Consider the following 19,688-nt stretch of genomic DNA (forward strand, 5'->3'; position numbering starts at 1 on the left):
GTGAGCAGATTAACTTTTCATCATTATTCTCTTTAGAACTCAGCAAATTTGATAGATATTTGTTTGGATTTTCCTTATTTCTGGTATCTTTGTTAGGGGTTTCTTTTTCTGCTCTGCCTTGTTTGGGCATAAATGGCTGTGCAATGTTCACAGCCTTTCTGCTGTGACCTTCCCTTTGAGTGTGATAGCTTCTGCCTGGGGCTTCCCAGCAATAAAAAAAATTAAGCCATCACATGCTGAGTATTCCAAGTTTGTAACTAATTCCAAATAAAAATAATAAAGTACCACATAACTGGAATTTGTATTCCATTAATTAATCTATTGCCTCTCTTTTCTCAATTTCTCCCCTATTCTTTGCCACTCAGAGATTGTCTATTTTGAGCAATTAAATGATAGGAGAGACAGGCATAGGAAATATTTGCATGGAAAGGGATATCTGTATGCATGGGTAAATGGGTAAAATTCTCTGACCTGTATTATGCAAGAAAACAGACTAGATGATATAAAGGTAGACCCTTATGGACCTAAAGCCTGTGGACATTTGATTAAAGAAAGGAAAAAAAGAATTGCTAAAAGACGGGGTTTCTTTTTGACAGAATCACAGACTGGTTGAGGTTGGCAGGCATCTGGAGGTCATCTGGTCCAACCGACCAGCTCAAGGGAGGGCCACCGAGAGCCGGTTGCCCAGGACCACGTCCAGACAGGTTTTGAATATCTGCAAGGAGGGAGACTCCACAACCTCCCTGGGCAACCTGTGCCAGTGCCCAGTCACCCTCGCAGTGAAAATGAGATGGACCCTCTCATGTTTCGGGTTGTGCCCATCGCCTCTGGCCCTGTCACTGGGCACCACTGGAAAGAGCCAGGCTCCGTCCTCCTTGCACTGTTAGCTGACACAGTGGCAAATGTTGTCAGAACACCTTTTAGATTTTGTTAAGATGTCCTTTGCTAGTACTTTTAATTGTTTGGGGTTTTTTCTTATTCCTGCCTTTGTTTCTTTTGAAAATTGTTTAGATTATTAACTTCTATTTTAATAGGTTGTTGTATTATAGATTGTTCCTGGCTTGCAGGGTGACTTGTATGCCATGGCTTACAGAGAGAATCTTGCTAGATTAATTAATAAATAATAAGGATCATTCAACACTATGATCTGTGAAAATCAGAAGTAAGAGGACTCTTTTGTCTTTGAGTTGAACCTAAAATCTCACTTTCTGATGTGTAAATGTTTTCAGTGGCAACTTAAAAAAACTCCAGACAGTGGGCATTTTTTGTCATGCTTGTTCTTGTAGTGACATGTGATTGTCAGGAAGGGTTTGTTCACTAAACTGGCCTCCCAACTTTCTGGCCAGATTCAATGTTCTGAAGAATTCTGATTTTTCCTTTTATGACATCTGTAGAGGAGCTTAAGCTTGCAGTAATATCACTGTGTTTTAGGTAGCTGATAAATTAACATTGTTTTCAGTGGTAAAGAAAGCTAGTAAAATCAAAATAGTTATGTGGTGTTCTTACAGTTTGTTCTAGGAATAGGTGGATTCTCTGTCACCTAACACTTAATTCAAGTGTTTTGTCTGGTTTTGGTAAAATTCTCACTTTGAGAACTTTATTATCATTTATCTTGTCACTGTCTTTCATAATTAATGATTTTGTGGCAAAAAGGCAGGTTCTTTTGAAGACATATCTTGGGAAGAATAAGGCAACTTGAGCAGTAGTCTGGTCCGTCAGGGTGCACTGCTCTTTGGGATGAAGGCTCTGTATTGTTCAGGCTGGCTCCAGCCAAGACATTTACCATCCCTGCTTCCAAACCTGCCCCTTCTCTGTCTCACTACGTATCTTCACTTTCCTGGGTTTGCAGAATGATACGTGAGAAGTCATTTAATCAAAAGGAAATATATGAGGAAATTAATCCCTTTCTAAAATTGAACAGCCGCAAACTTATTATTGGTTAAAAGTGCAGCTTTTCCCCCCAAGAAACAGAGTAGCTAATTATCATTATGCTGTTTTAATAAGTCTCTAATTTTTGTTCAGAGGCTGAAAATTAGTAAACCATACAGCTCTACTGCTGCTCTAGAAGTCATGATTTTCAAAAAGACGCCATCGTTTACACAAAAGATGGAAAATATCTTATTGAAGTTTCCGTTAATTTTCATACCTGATTGTTGCAGGTATGCTTAGCAACTTGCATTCTCCTATGCTATATATACAATCTACAATTTTTCATTGCTATTGGTTAATAAAAAGCCTTTTTCATATCTACAAGAAGTTAAATCTCATTTATTATCATCATCCTAGTTCTTCAATACATGTTAGTAAATCTTATCTAAGCTGTCACAATTTTATTTTTAGAAGTTACTATTGCTGGTTGTTACCGGACTATTTTGCGTAACTGGAATTAACTGACTCCTGCCAACTGCTAAGGATATTGGAGTTTAACTTTATAAGTGTATCATGAGAACAATGATTAAGCTGAATCTTATGATAATGAATTATGACATAAAAGTGTACTGAACAGATGTTGAGCTACATGAAAAATTGCAAAAAATATTCCCATATTTTGATGGGATTTTTATTGAAACTTTGATATTCTTAAATCATCTAGTATATCTTTGGCATTTGTTCATTTTTTTTATATTCCGTTGTAAAAGATGACCTCCAAAAATGTATTAAAGGCTGTTTTTTTCGAATGAGTGGTTTATAGTAATATTTTGAATTTATAGCTAGTTGGCTGTTCTGTGACACTCTCTAACATGCTGTAAGATATTACCTATGTTTGCATGAATAAAAATTAGTTTGCTTACCTTTAAACATGGATAAAAATAGGATGGACTTCTAGTCATAAATTCTGCTGAAAAATGTATCCTGTTTTCATTGGCAGACTTGGAATTCTTAGCTTTTTCAGCTATTTCTAATTATAATATTCAGAGCTAGATGCTTATCCTTAAGAGCCAATGACAGTAGCTCACATCGCTGTTTTTGTAACAATGTTTTGTTGTATTTAGTGTTAAAACAAGGATAGTATCTTCCATCTCTCAAATAATGTTGCAAAACTTAGTAAACTGACAGTACTTGCAAAATGGTTATCCTGAGAGGAAAGGTAGTAGACAGTAGACCTCAGTCATTCCACAAGCTGTAATTCAGTTTTTCAGAGACGTTTCTGTAGTTCTTCACGCCCTTGGTAAAATCCTGGTGTAAATAAAAATTGATGAATTTTCAAGATATGTGAGTGAACCTAGGTTTTGGTTTTGAAATCTGAAATTTGGGCTGCTCCATAAATGATAAATGTATTTCATTTTATTGTCTTTTTTTCCCTAGGTTGGAGATATTGTAATGGTAAAAGAAGATGAAACATTCCCATGTGACTTAATATTTCTATCAAGTAGTAGAGGAGATGGAACGTGTTTTGTTACAACAGCTAGTTTGGATGGCGAATCCAGTCATAAAGTAATAAAAAGTTCTACAATTTCTTTTTAAGGCAAAGTTTGCATTTAATTTTTTACAGAGATTACAATATGACTTCATGCTTATATGTGTGAGCAGATACACTAACTTGTGTAACTTACATTTCTACCAGTTGACTTCATTTCACTTAAAGTATCGGGGTTTTTATGGAAAGTTTTAAAACGTATGTATTTGTGATTTTGTCTGTGTCCAATATAGGCATGCAGATTACAGAGATAATGCACAAAATTTCGTGTACTTAAATGCTTTTATGGTGACCTGGAAGGTACTTGCATATAATGTGGGAAGATTCCCAATTAGGAGCATGTAAAGGTGCATCTTAATAGAACTATGGGCTCTTATGTAAAAGGTAAAAGCTAGTAAACCTATTTTGTGCTCAGCTGAGGTATATGTGCAGATTAATGTCTTTTATAACTGTCCTTTTTTGATTTTATTTACACCTTTTTATTCATTCCAGACTTACTATGCTGTTCAAGATACAAAGGCATTTCACAATGAACAAGAAATTGATGCACTGCATGCTACCATTGAATGTGAACAACCTCAGCCTGACCTTTATAAGTAAGAAAATAATTCTTACCTGTTTCATTTAAGGTATCCTACCAATAAATTATAAGAATATCATAATGAAAAGATACCAGCTGCATCTGCCTGGTTAGAGTGGGCACCAGGGTGAGCTTGAAGACAGGTTAGTCTTCCATCCATGCTCCTTTCCTGCAAGTAGTTCACTAGTCTGCTGTAGGGCAGTGGTCTCCAAAGGGGGTGCACACGATGATCCATTGGGGTGCATGACAAAAATTTTAGAACTTCTATTTCTATTTATTTTTTAAAATAATAAAAAAAAAGAAAATAAAAAAATTAAGCTTTACTAGTATTTAATATTGGTACTGGCACCCTTCCTTGGTCTGTGCGTCAGAGTCCTGTGTCACATACAGTTCACGAGGAGTCCCAGGGGAAGAGAGGGTGTTCTACAACATGGAGAGGTTGCCAGTGGCACATGACGGTTAAGTGGCTTAAAAAGATTCCCACAAAGAAACTGTGGATTAAAGATAATACTAAATGCAAGCACAAGTGAACAAGACAATGGCAAACACTTCCACTCCTAGTATGAGCTCTTCCTCAGCCATGAGATATAAACAATGCCAATCTAACCAGATCTGACAAGAAGTCAGGGGAAAAAAAATTGAAATTGTCAAGACTATTTGAAATATGGATTTATATCGGCTATCGTTAACAATGAACTGCACCCTACGTGCTTTGAGATACTAGCTTATGATAGTATGAAGCCATCATGATTAGAAGACATTTAAAAGCGAAGCATCCAGAACATGAAGAAAAACCTCTAAAGTGTTTTAGCAATGTGTAATACTCAATATTTCACAAAAGTACTGTACAAAATTTCACTAAACGTAATAATAAATCTTTAGAAGCCACGTTTGAGGTTTCTTTCTTAATAGTGAAAGACAAAAAGCCACATACCGTTGGGGAAACTTGCTCTGCCTGCCACAGTAAAAATAGCTGAAATAATACACAGAAAACAATATGGCAACAAACTAAAATGCACTCTTTTATCAGCAAATACTGCTGGAAGATGCAGAGGAAACATTGCTTATTTCTGAGGTGTGGAGGTATCACTTTTTCCCTGATCTCAGTGACCAAGGAACTGGTCTAGAAATCTGCAAGAGAACAGCTTCTTTAGAAAACCGATTCCATGAATGGTCTGATCCTTTTTTAAATACATGGGTCACAAAATGAACATTTGCAAGTTTTGAAGCTCACGCCGTTATAGATGGTGGAATTTGCTGAGACAGCTGTTGAAACACAAATAATGAGAATCCTTATTGGTAGGCAGCTTCTATCTCTGCTAATTTTTACTTGGCACTTTACATCTCCACAAACCACAATGGTGAATCTTTCTTTCCAAAGGCGCATAGTCATTTTACATCGTGATGTATCATAACAAACTGTACAGTGTCTTTAGATGTGGCTCTGCTGTGTTGTGTCTCTGAGCCTGAGAGGTTCCCTTCCAGGGTAACAGACCCACCAGCTCCGCACAGTTTCCTCTGCCATCCAGAATGCTAATGTCCGGCTTAATCACTTTTGGTTTGAGGTTACCTGCTTGGACAGTGGTACTGCAAATACAGTGTACTGAGTCTGTCTGGAATGGGGTTAATTTTCTTCATAGCAGCCCATGTGGTGTAGTGTTTTTGATTTGTGACTAAAACAGTGTTAATAACACACTAGCGTTTTAGCTATTGCTGAAAAGTGCTTGCACAGCGGTCAAGGCTTTCTCTGTTTCTCACTCTGCCCTCCAGCAAGTTAGGCTGGGGGTGGGCAAGAGGCTGAGAGTGGACACAGCCAGGACAGCTGACCTCAGTTGACCAGAGGGATATTCTGTGCCATACAATGTCATGCTCAGCAATAAAACTGGGGGGGGTAGTCTTTCCAAAATAGCTGTTGCTTGGAGACTTGGCTGGGCATCAGTCTGCTTATGGGAGGTGGTGATGGTTGCTGTTGTATCGCTTGGGGGTTTTTTCTTCACTTAGTAAACTGTCACTATCTCACTTTTGCTCTTCCAATTCTCTCCCCTAACCTCTGGGGAAGGAATGAGCAAGAGGCTAGTGGGTGCTTAGTTGCTGTCCAGGGTCAGCCCACCACATATAGATAAAATGTACTTAGAGAAATTAAGAGCGAAAATTGGTTATTGGCTCTATACTTTTGTTTTGTTTTGCTTTTAACTCAGTTGTAGGTTTTAGGTCTTGTAAAGGATAGTAATCATACTGTTACTTACCTCAGGCAGTTTAGAGAATAAGATTTCTTGTCTAATTAGAAGATTTACTCATAATTTTATAATCTTTTAGATCTTTTAATACACAAACTTTACATTGACTTAGTGTTCTGTGTATTTTTGTGTCTACGTGTTTTAAATATATCCATATGTATCACTGTGTTCCTGTTTATTTCCTGAATAATCAGAGCATGCTTAATTGGAAGCTGTTTGCTCACTGTAATATATATACTTTTTATAAAATACATCTCAAATAAGCTATTCTCACTTATGCTTTTTTAAATATGTATGTGTGGTGTATATATACATCTGTACAGAGAGAGAACTATATGTTCTTGTGATGTACATTTAAAAAAATTGAAATATTGGGACATATATATGTACAAATATGCAAATTAGCAGTGCTGCTAAACCGCTTGCATATTGCCTTTACAGATTTGTTGGTCGAATAAATGTTTACCATGATAGGAATGAGCCTACTGCAAGGTAAGGAAAAAACAGAGTTTCTACACATTTAAACATTTTTACAGTTGACTAAGTATCAGTAATGAGAATTAGGTTTGTTTCATCAACATTGTGCTGCCTTGTCTTATTGATAAAATATTTTTCTTTTATGAAATTACAGTCTGTAAACTTCTATATCATAAATATTTCATATTTTAATCAGTTAATTTGTCTTATGTCTTTATTCAACTTCAGTTTTTATTTGATATGTATTGTATTTAGTTTCTAAATGATGTTGATAGGATTTTGACAGTACTTGTACAATACTGCCGCATTAGCATGGAGTCTTTGGTAGCGCACCAAACAATATGAATATTATCACTTGTGTGTTTCTCTCGTTTTTCTTCTTAGAAATTGAAGAGTTTGAACATGCCAAATGTCATGTTTAGTTTCACTAAGGGGATTTGTACATTTGTCTAAAATGTCCACAATGTTGCCTTCCCGAACACAGGCAGCATTCAGGGAAGTGCATTTTGTACGTGGTGTAGGAGTCGGCGATCTGTTACCCTGGGTCTGGCACCTAGAAGGGTCTGTCTCCTGTGCCACTAAGTTTCATCCTGAAGTGAGTGCGGTGCATTCTGCTCAAGGAGCAGTCTGTAGCCCAGGATGTTCCTTGTCCAGCAAATGGAGAAGAAAAATGAAGCAGTACAAAAGAGGCACGAGTCTTCCTGTCTTTTCTGCCTAGGATCTTCTGTCTACCAGCAAGGAAGAGACTTGCTGTACCTGATTTTGTTCAGGTCCTTGCCACAAAGAGGCAAAGCAGTAGGAGGGAAAGAATTCTCACTTGGGTGATATCCTAGACCCCAGCATGTGGGAAGTTACTCCATTCTGGCTAAGTGCCTTCCTAACCTTGATGTGTCTGTAGATACATAATTTTATATTTCGGTAAGCAAAGAGGAGGGGAAATCCAGCTGCTGAGTGTGTCATTGTCATAGCTTCCTCAGGAAACACCTGTATAACTGCAAAGCAGGGCAAAAATCTCTGTCACCATCCAGAGTGACCATCTCTCAGCAGTCCTGGTCTATTCCATCCAGAGTGACCATCTCTCAGCAGTCCTGGTCTATTCTTCCTGGGGTCCCTCAGGGAAGAGGGTCAGGGAGAGCATTGGCCACGTGTTCTAGTGACAGCTGCCTACTTCCAGGGAGGAGGCATCCTTTCCTGAGGATCCTACTATCTCAATAAATTATTTTACCTATATTCATCTTTATGCTTTGAAATGTACACAGCAAGTATCAAACAATACCTTGTATGCCACTTAAAATGAAAGATCGTATTGTTTGTAGTAAGTAATTCTACTATGCAAGACCCTATAGTTTATATAAGCCTAAAAAAGACTTGAATCAGTGTTTTTAAAAATAAGCATCTTACAATTAGGATGGTGAGTCTTTATTTAGGTACCCACATATGTGATTTTTAGATGCATTTGGTTTAAGACTTGAATTGTGAAATTACGAGCTTGCTTTTAGGCATCTCTATTTTTTTAATTTGCACTTAAAAGCTTTAAATACTGCCTAGTAATTTTGGTACACAAAATAAAAATACTTGAGTAAAACTAATTTCCTGTTTTATGTGGCTTCCGCTAAGGTCTGCTGTTTCTCCCTAAATATTTTTTATATTTTGTAATGCTTATCTTTTGCAGGCCATTAGGATCCGAAAATCTGCTTCTTAGAGGAGCCACTTTAAAGAATACAGAAAAAATCTTTGGTAAGTATTTCTATTGATTATTTAAATGGACTCTGAAGTAATAAGCAAATGTCAAACAGGGTTACAACCCTACAGTTACTACTGAGCATATGATTTCTATTTAATAACTTGATTTACAACTTTTTAATGAGGTTTACTGTTGCTATAAGTGCAGTAAAGTAACTATTAATGATGTACACCATCTATAGAGATTTTTGGGAGAGGGATTTTTTAGTTTAGTCTTCAAAGATTAGTGAAGATGACTCAACTTCATGTAAATATATGGCTTTTGAACAAGCACTGTGTATTAATGTTGTTGTCCCAAAGCAGTTAATGAGCCTGTTGAAAAATTTTAAATCTGTCTTGCTCATTTGTCAAAACAAACAAACAAAAAAATCATACCCCAACCAGATATAAATATGGCTGATAAAAAAAAAAAAAAAAAAAAGACCAAAAATCACACACTTAAACAGTTCCTGATCACAATGAGAAATGAGACTTTCTGCTAGCCAGTGTATTTTGTGTGTATGAATTGTCTTTGTTCCATGGAAAATTTTGAATATGTTAGCAGAAATAGGAAGCACAGACTAAGATATGTTTTTTTGGAAATTCTTCAAGAAAGCCTGGTGGGAGTCGTAGTTCCCTTGTAACCAGCCACTCTTTGCTGGTGACAAAAGGGACAAGGATCCAAGTCATCTTCTATCATATACAACTTCTGTACTCCCAAGAAAGAAGATTGTAGATAGCTATGAACTACTGAGCCTAAAATGTCAAAATCTTGCAACTTTTTCTTATATAAGTATATATTAATTTAAACTTGCTCTCTTTGCTTTTAATTGTAATCTAAAATAGATGAACTAATATAATTAGCTTGTAGTAAGTATTTCTGTAAACTTCAGAGGATGGTTTTAATATTTCTGTTAACTTGTGTATTGGGCAGAGATGTTCCTAATACGAGTGGTTTTTTCTAGTCTGCCTAACACATACAGTGTTTGCCATTACCCCAGCATAATGCATATCCTAAATTATTTTATTCTAGCGATGTACAGGTGTGCTGGTTTGATAAGTGCTTTAAATCCATCTTCTTGTTTACACCTTCTTTTTGTTGTTGTATTTAATCTTCTGAAGTTTAGTCTCTCAATCTGTGTTATCAACAGGAAATTGGTAATATCAAAAGATCACTCTTTTCATGAATTATTAAATTTTCCCGAAGCAAGCAAAATTGATGACTGCCTTTTCTTCTTGGATGTATACTGCAGTTTAGCCCTATCTAGATTTGCTTTCTCAATGTATGACTTAGATTCTAATATTAAAGCCAAAACCAGAACTTAAAATGCAAGGAGATTTATTCAAAACCCAGCCTTGGTTTGGCTTTGGTACATACCAACATGTTAGTAATTGGGAACTCTGAGTCTGGAATGGGATGTAAATCCTGTTTAAAATTTCCCTCTAAGAACCAAGATATTAAAGCCATTTCTAGCTTCTGGGTATCATCGAAATCTTTGTTCTTTTTCTTCAGACTACACAGAATTAAAGAAATGACAGACTATAATAATCTGGTGAATTGTGCTTTCATTAAGTTATTGTACCGTGCAATCGTTAGTAAAATAAGTTGTCTAATTTCAGGTGTTGCTATCTACACTGGCATGGAGACTAAGATGGCATTAAATTACCAGGCAAAATCACAGAAGCGATCTGCTGTAGAAAAGTAAAATTTCTAATATTTATTTTGGGGGTGGAAAACTGCATGTTTGAATGGTGAATAAAAGGGGATTGTTTTTTGGTTTTGTTTTTTTAAGAAAAGCGTATGTTTCATTGATTTAAATTAAAAAAGAGGTATTTTTGTGTATCATTTTTTACTTGTAAGACGAGTCATATAATGCCATATAAATGAGATTCTCAATATTGAATTATTATTAAATGTTTAAAAAAGTGCTGCCTTAATGTAATGCTTACCTTTTGAAAATATGATGTGTTTTGCTGTTCCGGAACACTTTTCTTTCACTGGTTTGTGTACACCTACTGACAGTTTTCCATGATTATGTGCTTCAATTTTCTAACTTCCCTTTTCACTGCAAGTAAGTCTTGAATTCAGTAAAAAATTACTATTTTGATGCACTTCACTTTGGATCAACTGCAGTAACACAAGGCCTGTCTGGGGCAGGTTTTCCATGATGTAGCTAAAATTGAAAGCTCCGTATAGGCATATATATTGGGAAAGGAAGACATTGCTATCCTCAAGGGATGAGCTGACATTGGTTGCTTACTTTTTTTAAAATAGAGTGGATTATTTTCTAGTCCTCCTCTGCTATCTGAAATCGTCAGATCTGAGTAAGGTGTCCAACCTTGTGGAAAAAAAAAAAAATTATGTCATTGATTAAGGCAAGATGTACTGACCAGCTGACAGCCCTCCTCTTACGCAGTGACTGAGCAATGATGATGTGTCTCTTTCTATTGTTATTGATGTGTACCCCGTGGCTTTTAGTTCATGCCCATCATTAATGAAAATATAATTTTAAATGTTGAGTGTTCTTGCTCTTTCTTTTTTTTAGATCTGTCTAGAAAAAGTTAAACCATTACAGCTACATTGCAAAATGTTCTTGATAGATTTATATTTCTATAGTACTTATGTAAGTGTTTTTATATTGGTTCAGGGAAATGGCATAAAAAGTTCTTCAGATACAAGCCTAGTTATTCTGTTACGATTCTTTCTATGCTATTGTTTTCACTAATATCCTAGGTTTGGTAATATGTCACGGTCATTTTGGAAACGATTATAGCAGTTAACATTTGAACTAGAAAATGGTCCTCAATAATAATGGTCCTCAATAATATTTTTTCTTCATTGGGAAAACACTGTAGAGAAGTTATTTTACATCATAGCATTGTTAGACTTGCAGCAAATGTTAGGCTGAAGCAGAAGTCTAATGTTTTTTTAATAAACTCTGTAGTTTATATGCTAATGGAATTTTTATTTTGCCCCTTTTTTTTTTTTTTAGATCAATGAATGTATTCCTTATTGTATACCTCTGTATTCTCATCAGTAAAGCACTAATAAATACTGTCCTGAAGTATGTCTGGCAGAGTGAACCATTTCGTGATGAGCCATGGTATAATCAGAAAACAGAGCCAGAAAGGAAAAGAAATCTGGTATGGAAATAAAATAACAAAAAAGTTTCACTAAACCCTTCATTTATAAGCATCCTACTGAAAAGCATATACAGCTTGCTTACCGGTCATAAGTTGTTGCTTTTTTTTTTTTGCTAGCAGTGGTGACAATATATTTGTAGAAAGCTTGTATATTAAATTTTTGCACTTAAGTTGTATGTGTGAATGTAACTGAGGAGGAAATGCCTGGTTTAGTATAAAAAGCCTCATGAAAGTGTTTTGGAGTTTCCTGTCATTGGTGTGGATTACTAAAGAACTGACCTCTTGCAGAGAAACATAGGACTGAAAAGAATCTCACAACTATTGGCAATCATATAACAGACGTTCAAAATAATCTGCTGTCAGAATCTCTGTAAAAATACCCCTCAAAAGCTTAGTTTCGTATAGCCCTGTAACTCTGTCATGAGCACTAGAGACCAGCAACAGAGTTGCCGGTGTCCCATGTTGTTACGGGAGCAAGGACATAGTCCAGAATGGATACCCAGATCATCCAAAGTAATGAACTGAACCCAGCACTACAGAAACCATAATAATATTTCACTAAATCCTTCCAGTCGGACTAGGGGAGAACTTCCTTCTTTATCCTAAATGCATGATGAGCACACGCTAGCCAGGCATGTTACAGGTTTCTCATTACCACCAGTAACACTCTCTCAACCTGCTCAGCAGGTTGACTATACCTCCAACCGGTCTCCACCAGTCAAAAAATGGAGCCAGGTTATGTGCACACATTCTGCTTGTATTGAGAGAAGAAAGGGGAACCTTTATTTATTAATGAAATACTGTCTGAAAGTTATGTAATTTGGTAATCCTTGAATGAGTTACTGTAGTTTTATGGTATTCTGGTAATTTATGAATGTACATTTTATGGTATTCTGTGTTCTCATACAGGTGTTTACCATTCATATGTAATCACTCTCATTAATTGCTCTAGAACTTTACAACAATGATGTGTAACTTTATTCTACACCTGTATGTCTGTAAAGAAAAATACTAAGTTAAAACAAAAAAGCTTTTTTCTTCATACCAAATTAGTTGTTATGTTATACATCATGAAGGTATACATCCTGTGCTGAACTGTGAGCTGTGAAAGGTGTTGCTTACTGTTTGAAAGTTATTAGGAAAAAATAACTTGCCAATGCATGTAGTCATCTTTCGGTTTTTGATGGTATGTGAAAAATCAATATTTTCATCTTGTTTCTTTGGCAGTTTCTTCGAGCTTTTACAGACTTCCTTGCATTCATGGTTCTTTTCAACTACATTATTCCTGTATCCATGTATGTCACTGTGGAAATGCAAAAATTTCTTGGTTCTTATTTCCTTACATGGGATGAGGAAATGTTTGATGAGGACACGGGTGAAGGACCACTGGTGAATACTTCTGACCTCAATGAAGAGCTGGGACAGGTAAATTTCATCGAATGATGAATTTTTCAACTGTTTCTATCATAATTTTTTATTTTAAAATTGTCACTTCAACTTTTTTGTTTTGCAACTTAGTGTGCATTTTCTTTAGTGCTGATTAATTTTAAAAATAAGATTTGAGATCGTCAATTTTCAGAATCAAAAATTCTGCTTTCTCAGCCAGTCAGTGGAAATCAATTCATATTACTGTATTAGTAAAGGATAAATGCTTTAAGAAGGTAATGATTTCTCTCCATTGACTATAGAGGGATGTTATATAAGCATCTGATTTCCTTAGAGTAAAAGTCAGATGGAAAAAAAAACCTTTTTTGTCTGGTTAGACTGACACCAAATCTCCAGATACGTGTTTCAGGCAGTAAAATGATTGATTGTCACTCTCATTTTCCAGAAGAAATTCTATCTTTAGTATTCTGTGTTAAGAAAATTGTCACCTTGACACAGATAAGCGCGAATATTTTTTGAGAAAATATTTAGAATCTCTATGAATTAAAAATGTTTTCATAGGTTTTCAAATAAATAAGATGGTGTATTTCCTTGGTTTTGTACAGCCAAACTAGTAATTAAGCTTTTAGGGGGACATATCTATTTGGATAAAAGGTGGTACCAAATATTTTATTATTATAGGAGGCAGTCGGCACTGTCTCCCATGACATCCTCGTAGAGAAACAGATGGATTACGGGCTGGATGAGCAGTGAGGTGGGTTGAAAACTGGCTGAACGTCCAGGCCCAGAGGGTGCTGGTCAGCAGCGCGAAGTCTCGTTGGAGGCCAGTAACTAGTGGTGTACACCAGGGGTCGATACTGGGTCCAGTCCTGATCGCTAGTGATCTGGATGACGAGGCACAGTGTAGCCTGGGGGCCACCCAGCTGGAAAGCGGCTTGGCAGAAAAGGACGTGGGGGTCCTGCCGGACACCAAGTTGAACGTGAGGCAGCAACGTGCCCTTATGGCAAAGGCGGCGAATGGTATGTCTGCACCAGACAGAGCGTTGCCAGCGGGTCAAGGGAGGTGATCCTTCTCTACTCTGCACCGGTGAGGCCCACCTGGAGTACTGTGTCCAGTTCTGGGCTCCCCAGTACAAGAGACATGGCATACTGGAGGGAGTCCAGTGAAGGGCCACAAAGATGGCGAAGGGAGCATCCCTCACGTGAGGACAGGCTGAGAGAGCTGGGACTGTCCGGCCTGGAGAAGGGCAGGTTCAGGGAGGATCTTATCAATGTATATAACTACCTGAAGGGAGGGTGCAAAGAGGATGGAGCCAGGCTGTTTTCAGGGGTGTCCAGTGGCAGGACCAGAGGCAATGGGGCACAGCCTGAAACAGGAGGGTCCGTCGGAACATCAGAAAACACTGTTTTACTGTCATGGTGACTGAGCTGCCCAGGCAGACTGTGGAGTCCCCATCCTTAGAGATAACCAAAACCTGTCTGGACGTGGTCCTGGGCAGCCAGTTCTTGGTGGCCCTGCTTGAGCAGAGTGGGTGGACCAGATGACCTCCGGAGGTGCCCTCCAACTTCAACCGTTCTGTGATTCTGCTATGAAAAATAACTTACTACTACTAAATTTGTGTCATCCCTAGAATGGGACCCTCATCAGTACTTGGCATTATTAGTATCAATCCAATGAATTAAATTTTGCTTCTACATTTTTTGAAAGATACTATACATTGTATTTCTAACGAAGGCTTTGATTGCAAATCCTTATTTGTGGTGGTAGCAAACACTGTCATAGCGATATACACACTTTATTCCTTTTTTCATGTAACGCGTATTGATCCCAAAGCAGCACACTGAATGAATAAAAGACCTTTGCTTGATAGCATTTTGTATCTTGTATAAATGTATTACAAAACTGAATGGAGGAGTTGAGATGAAAGAAATCAATATAAATCCTGCCCACTTTGAAAAAGAGTTGAATACGGGTGTTGTGTCCACAGATAGCAAACCACTGGAAAATTTGGAAACTTGCCTTTTCAGATGAATGAATATTAGAAAAGTCAGTCTAGGAGGAAAGTTCACATATTTAATAACTTCTCTTATGACTGAGAGCAAAAATCTGTTTTGTTTTGTTTTTTTATTTTGTTTGATGCACTTGATAAACTTTGAAGTTTGTTAAACAATCTGACGAATGCTAAATAATTGCCTTACTTCCAGTGCTTAATTCCTAACCTTACATAATGCTCTCAGTTTATCAAATATATACTTGCAATCTGTATACAATATCTATATCCAATATCCAAAATTGAGCTTGTGCCCATCTGGCTGTTCTGGTTTGTAGTTCAGGTTTTGGTATTGTTTTTGATGTTGTTATCCTTACATGCTGGGGCTCATTGTAGAAGATAAAATTAATGAAAAATTCAATATTTAGACAAAAGGAATGTTGCCAGGGCAATAACAGTGCCCATGTGTATAACTGTATATGACCATTAGTCCAGAATCCTCATTTAAACTAACGTAATTGTAGTGGGGAAATGTGATAATACCCTAAAGACCATTCTGACAGTAACCGATCCAAATCCAAGCATGTGCATTAAATAATGATCCCTGGGAAATGGAACTTGTGTGCATTTTGTTGCCATAAATATCTGTCTTGCAGCAAGAAAGACATTAAAAACCAAAAAGAAACTTGAGAGAAGAGTGAAAGTAGGTTAAACACATTATTTTTATGTGTTATGAGGCAAAAGACAGCTTTCCTGATACTCTGGTATGATAAAATTTTTCGGGTCCCACCTTAGCGCGAAAGATGACTCCCAAAAGAAATTATTCTCTTCCTTTTCTGAAAGAGCCTGCATAAGGATCTTTAAAGGAAGGTGTAACCCAGTAATAGTCTCAGTTTTGTTAAGAGACCTTGGAAAATCTCTGTTCATATTCCTGCTGTTTTTAATTTGTGCTCATTTGCAGATTGAGTATGTCTTCACAGATAAAACAGGAACGTTAACTGAGAACAACATGGAATTCGTAGAATGTTGCATTGAAGGGCACGTTTATGTACCACATGTTATCTGCAATGGCCAAATTCTCCACGACTGTACAGGCATTGATATGATTGATTCTTCTCCAGGAGGAAGTGGAAAGGTGTGATGACTCTTTCTAGGTTCTTCTTGTTTTACAATGAAACATGAAAATTGAACTGTGCTGATGAAGGCAATATTAGAAATATCCTTGAACTTCACTAATCAAAGTAGATAACTCCATGAAATGCATCACAACATAGACATTGTCCTTTCCTAGTTTAGAGTAAGATTTAAGGGCTTAATACAAAGTTTCCCAATTTACTGCAGCTGTAAAACTGAATTAAATAAACTCCCCAAAATACAGAACTTTTTCTGGTTAATAGCTGAAGAAACATAATAGCTGGTTTCCATTTAACGTTAGCTACAATAGGGAAGACAAGACAGGAAACTCCTTAAGGGGGAAAATGAGTGCTCAATACAAACACTTACTTAGTCATCACTGAGTGAAGATGCAGCCGGAAAATGGTTTATGATCAAATTCAATTACTTTTAAATGTGACTTAATATAGCCACATCTGAAATGTGCTACACACAGCATGTATGTGCTGTGGCTTTCTTGCTGCGTGAAGCAAAGTTGAAAGTTAAGGAGACTTCACATGTCAACTGATGAGCAGGGTGTGTAAATGGGCAGGATAATCACGGCCAAAGGACAATATATTTTTAAGTGCATCAATACAATCTCATACTTTGACCATACCCTTCACTATGGCAAAACAAGGCCTCTTAAAATATATTGGTGTAATTCAACAGCCCTATAGCTCTCACCCATGGCCTTCAGAATGTGGTCCCAAGGTACACTGTGTTTTTATCTTGGAATTATAATGGCACAGTTTGTATTGAACAGCACAGAAGAATATGATTCAGAAACAAAGATACAGGTAGAACACAGCCAAGTATCCATGAAATAGAAATCTCTTTCTGGTGTCAGAAGCTGTCATTACCAAACCATCTGAAACTTTGTAGAAGTTCTTGGCTCCAGCTGCCACAGTGTCCATGCTCCTTTTATTTTACATAGCTCTGAGAGGTGTTCAAGCTGCGTGAGTAATTGAAATCTGTAAAGCCTGTTAACACTTGTGCTCCAGGTGCTGTGTCCCTCTTTAGGGACTCAGAACTCCTAAAATTGTACCTTGACTAGTATTTAATACAGGTTGTTAAAGTTTAAGCAAAAGTAAAGGAAAAAAACCACCTTTAACCACATCTAGGCGTTCAGAGGAGGCAAAAGATGCACGCTTTTTTGGGGCATCAGCAGCTTGACTTGCGTGGCAATGCTAGTAGCACTGGCAGCTGTTGAGCAGTTGTGTGGTTACCACTGGGAAAGAGTGGGGCAGGTGACCTGTGACACTGCCTTTATCCCATAATAAATGGTAGTAATCAGTGACATTGCTAACCTTCCAAAAGAAAAGTTTTCAAAGAAATACTTGAAAGTGATCACACATAATGACAACCATTCCTTTTATTTTTTAGGAGAGAGAGGAACTATTTTTTCGAGCTCTTTGTCTTTGCCACACTGTTCAGGTAAAAGATGATGACAGTGTAGATGGATTGAAGAAAAACCAGCTCTCAAGAAGATCTTGTATATATATTTCATCATCACCTGATGAAGTTGCTTTAGTTGAGGGAATACAGAGGTATGTGTGTAATCAGGTATTACACTTTTTTAATCTAGAGATCTAATCACTGAAGTTCAAAATTGTTTTCAGCACAAAAATCATAATAAGAAACACTAAATCATCTAGAGCTGATGATTTTCTTAACATACAGTTATGATTATTCATATTTATAAATCAAATAAACAGTTTGGGTTTTTTTGTTGTTTGTTTGTTTTTTTCCAGAAGATAAGCTTAGTCTTAAATCCTTACAACATGCTTAAACTGGATAATTACATAATTGTTGTATTCATTCTCTTGATGTGTGTTTCATTTTACAGACTTGGTTACACCTATCTAAGGCTGAAGGACAATTTTATGGAGATCTTAAATCGGGAAAATAACATAGAGAAGTGAGTGGTTAAAAATATAACAAAATAGACTGATGAGTTTTTCCTGATGTGTTTAATAAATCATTCTTTCTCTGTACATTAATTTTTAATTCAGAAAAGTCAGAAATGGTACATTTTAGTAGAAAAATAAATGATGTGCTAATATTTATAAGTTCTATATTTTCACTTAGTCTGTTAGTTTGAAAGTATATGCAATATGAAATATTAATATAACAACAAAGGTGTGGTGTGGGGTTCATGACCTAATCTAATAGTTCCTAATAATTTTTGGGACTGTGGGTATTTTTCCTTTGTTATATTGTAAATAATATTTTCTTAACAGAAAACAGTATGTACCCCATTTGTTCTTCACAAATAATCCTTATAATTTACAGGAAGGTAATATCTATAGAATAAATTTTTATAGCTGGTTCAAAGAAAATTTAAAACAGGTACTGGTTTTTGTCATTTTCCTTTGACATGTAGAATAAATTTTGTAGACCATAATTTGAGTAAAATTTTCGATAACATTTAAGTAGTGGAGCTGTTTAATGGGATCTACATACTTTTGAAAATGTTGCCTTACACTTCTATAGCTGTGTGCTGGTTAAGGATATTGTATATCTGTGTCTTCCTGCATGTGTGCTCTGCTAACTACACAGGGACTCTTGGACACAAATATAGGAACTCTGCTGTTATTTTTCCCCCTTTTAGGGGAATGTGGAGGATTTTTCCTGAAGGTTACTTCAGACTTTTGTGGCTCAACTCATAAGAACTGGAGTCAATATAATTTGATGATTTATGAAAACACTATAATCTTTTAGGAATTTTTTTCCAAAATGCATCACAGTTCGTAGACATAGGCCCGATCCAGCTCCTAGTTAGAATCTGTTGTAAATTTCAATGAAATGAACACTGTGGCCTTGCACAGATTTGAATCCCAGGCTGTTGTAAGGACTTAGAACTGAATGATCTAATTAAATAAGCAGATCTGTTTTACAAGGAAAATATTAACAGAGGTGAACTGAAGAGATTGGGATTAATGATTGGGATGCTTATGTTTGTGCTGGAAAAAGGGGGGCTCTGTTAAATAAAAGGAAATAAGTAAGAGAGTAAATGATAAAAGTATCTAAACTGATGAATTACACAGAAACAGTACAACAGGAGCTTGTGTTCATTTTTCCTCCTAGAGAGGGAAGGAACATGGGATAAAATCAAATCATAAAATCAATGGTAAATATAAAACTAGTAAAAAGAAATGTTTTTTCACTTGAATAACTTGTCAGTTCACACTTGAGCAAGATTCATGAAATTGGGTGGGCACTTTTGGGAGATAGGAATATTCAAAATTAGAAAAATATTAAATAATGACTTCTGTGTAAACATCTATGCATTTCAAGTTCTAAGGCTATGCCTAGGTATTATAGGTAGGAATTTACTTTGGAAGCAGTACAGTGCTCTACTGCAAGGTTTCTAGTCTTAAATAAGTTACATTGACTAGGCATCCAAAGATACTTATGAATATCATGCAGACAAATTCTGTTTTAAGTAATTAGGAGCCAAGAGCCTCAGCTATTTATTATTTGTAACCTGCTGTTTCATTCTGTACTAGTTCCATATTCCATAGTACTCAACATAATTTTCCATGTTAGCAGTCATGTTGTAATTGATAGGTTTGAAG

The 19,688-nt window shown here is 36.4% G+C and overlaps 1 protein-coding gene across 5 annotated transcripts in view; it reads left to right on the forward strand.

Annotated features, from left to right (window-relative positions):
- The window catches only part of ATP11A (ATPase phospholipid transporting 11A), a 134,859-nt gene that overhangs the window by 82,270 nt on the left and 32,901 nt on the right, over nt 1–19,688 (forward strand). For all 5 annotated transcript variants that reach the window (XM_029999282.1, XM_029999283.2, XM_029999280.1 and 2 more), the window contains exons 6-15: nt 3,307–3,435; nt 3,911–4,014; nt 6,677–6,727; nt 8,385–8,449; nt 10,055–10,136; nt 11,428–11,578; nt 12,806–13,003; nt 15,917–16,090; nt 17,494–17,657; nt 17,957–18,028. In XM_029999282.1, the coding sequence (XP_029855142.1) occupies nt 3,307–3,435; nt 3,911–4,014; nt 6,677–6,727; nt 8,385–8,449; nt 10,055–10,136; nt 11,428–11,578; nt 12,806–13,003; nt 15,917–16,090; nt 17,494–17,657; nt 17,957–18,028 (1,190 nt within the window). The remainder of the gene's footprint in view (nt 1–3,306; nt 3,436–3,910; nt 4,015–6,676; nt 6,728–8,384; nt 8,450–10,054; nt 10,137–11,427; nt 11,579–12,805; nt 13,004–15,916; nt 16,091–17,493; nt 17,658–17,956; nt 18,029–19,688) is intronic.

The sequence above is a fragment of the Aquila chrysaetos genome, chromosome 23 (assembly GCF_900496995.4).
Source record: "Aquila chrysaetos chrysaetos chromosome 23, bAquChr1.4, whole genome shotgun sequence".
Lineage (NCBI taxonomy): Eukaryota > Metazoa > Chordata > Aves > Accipitriformes > Accipitridae > Aquila > Aquila chrysaetos.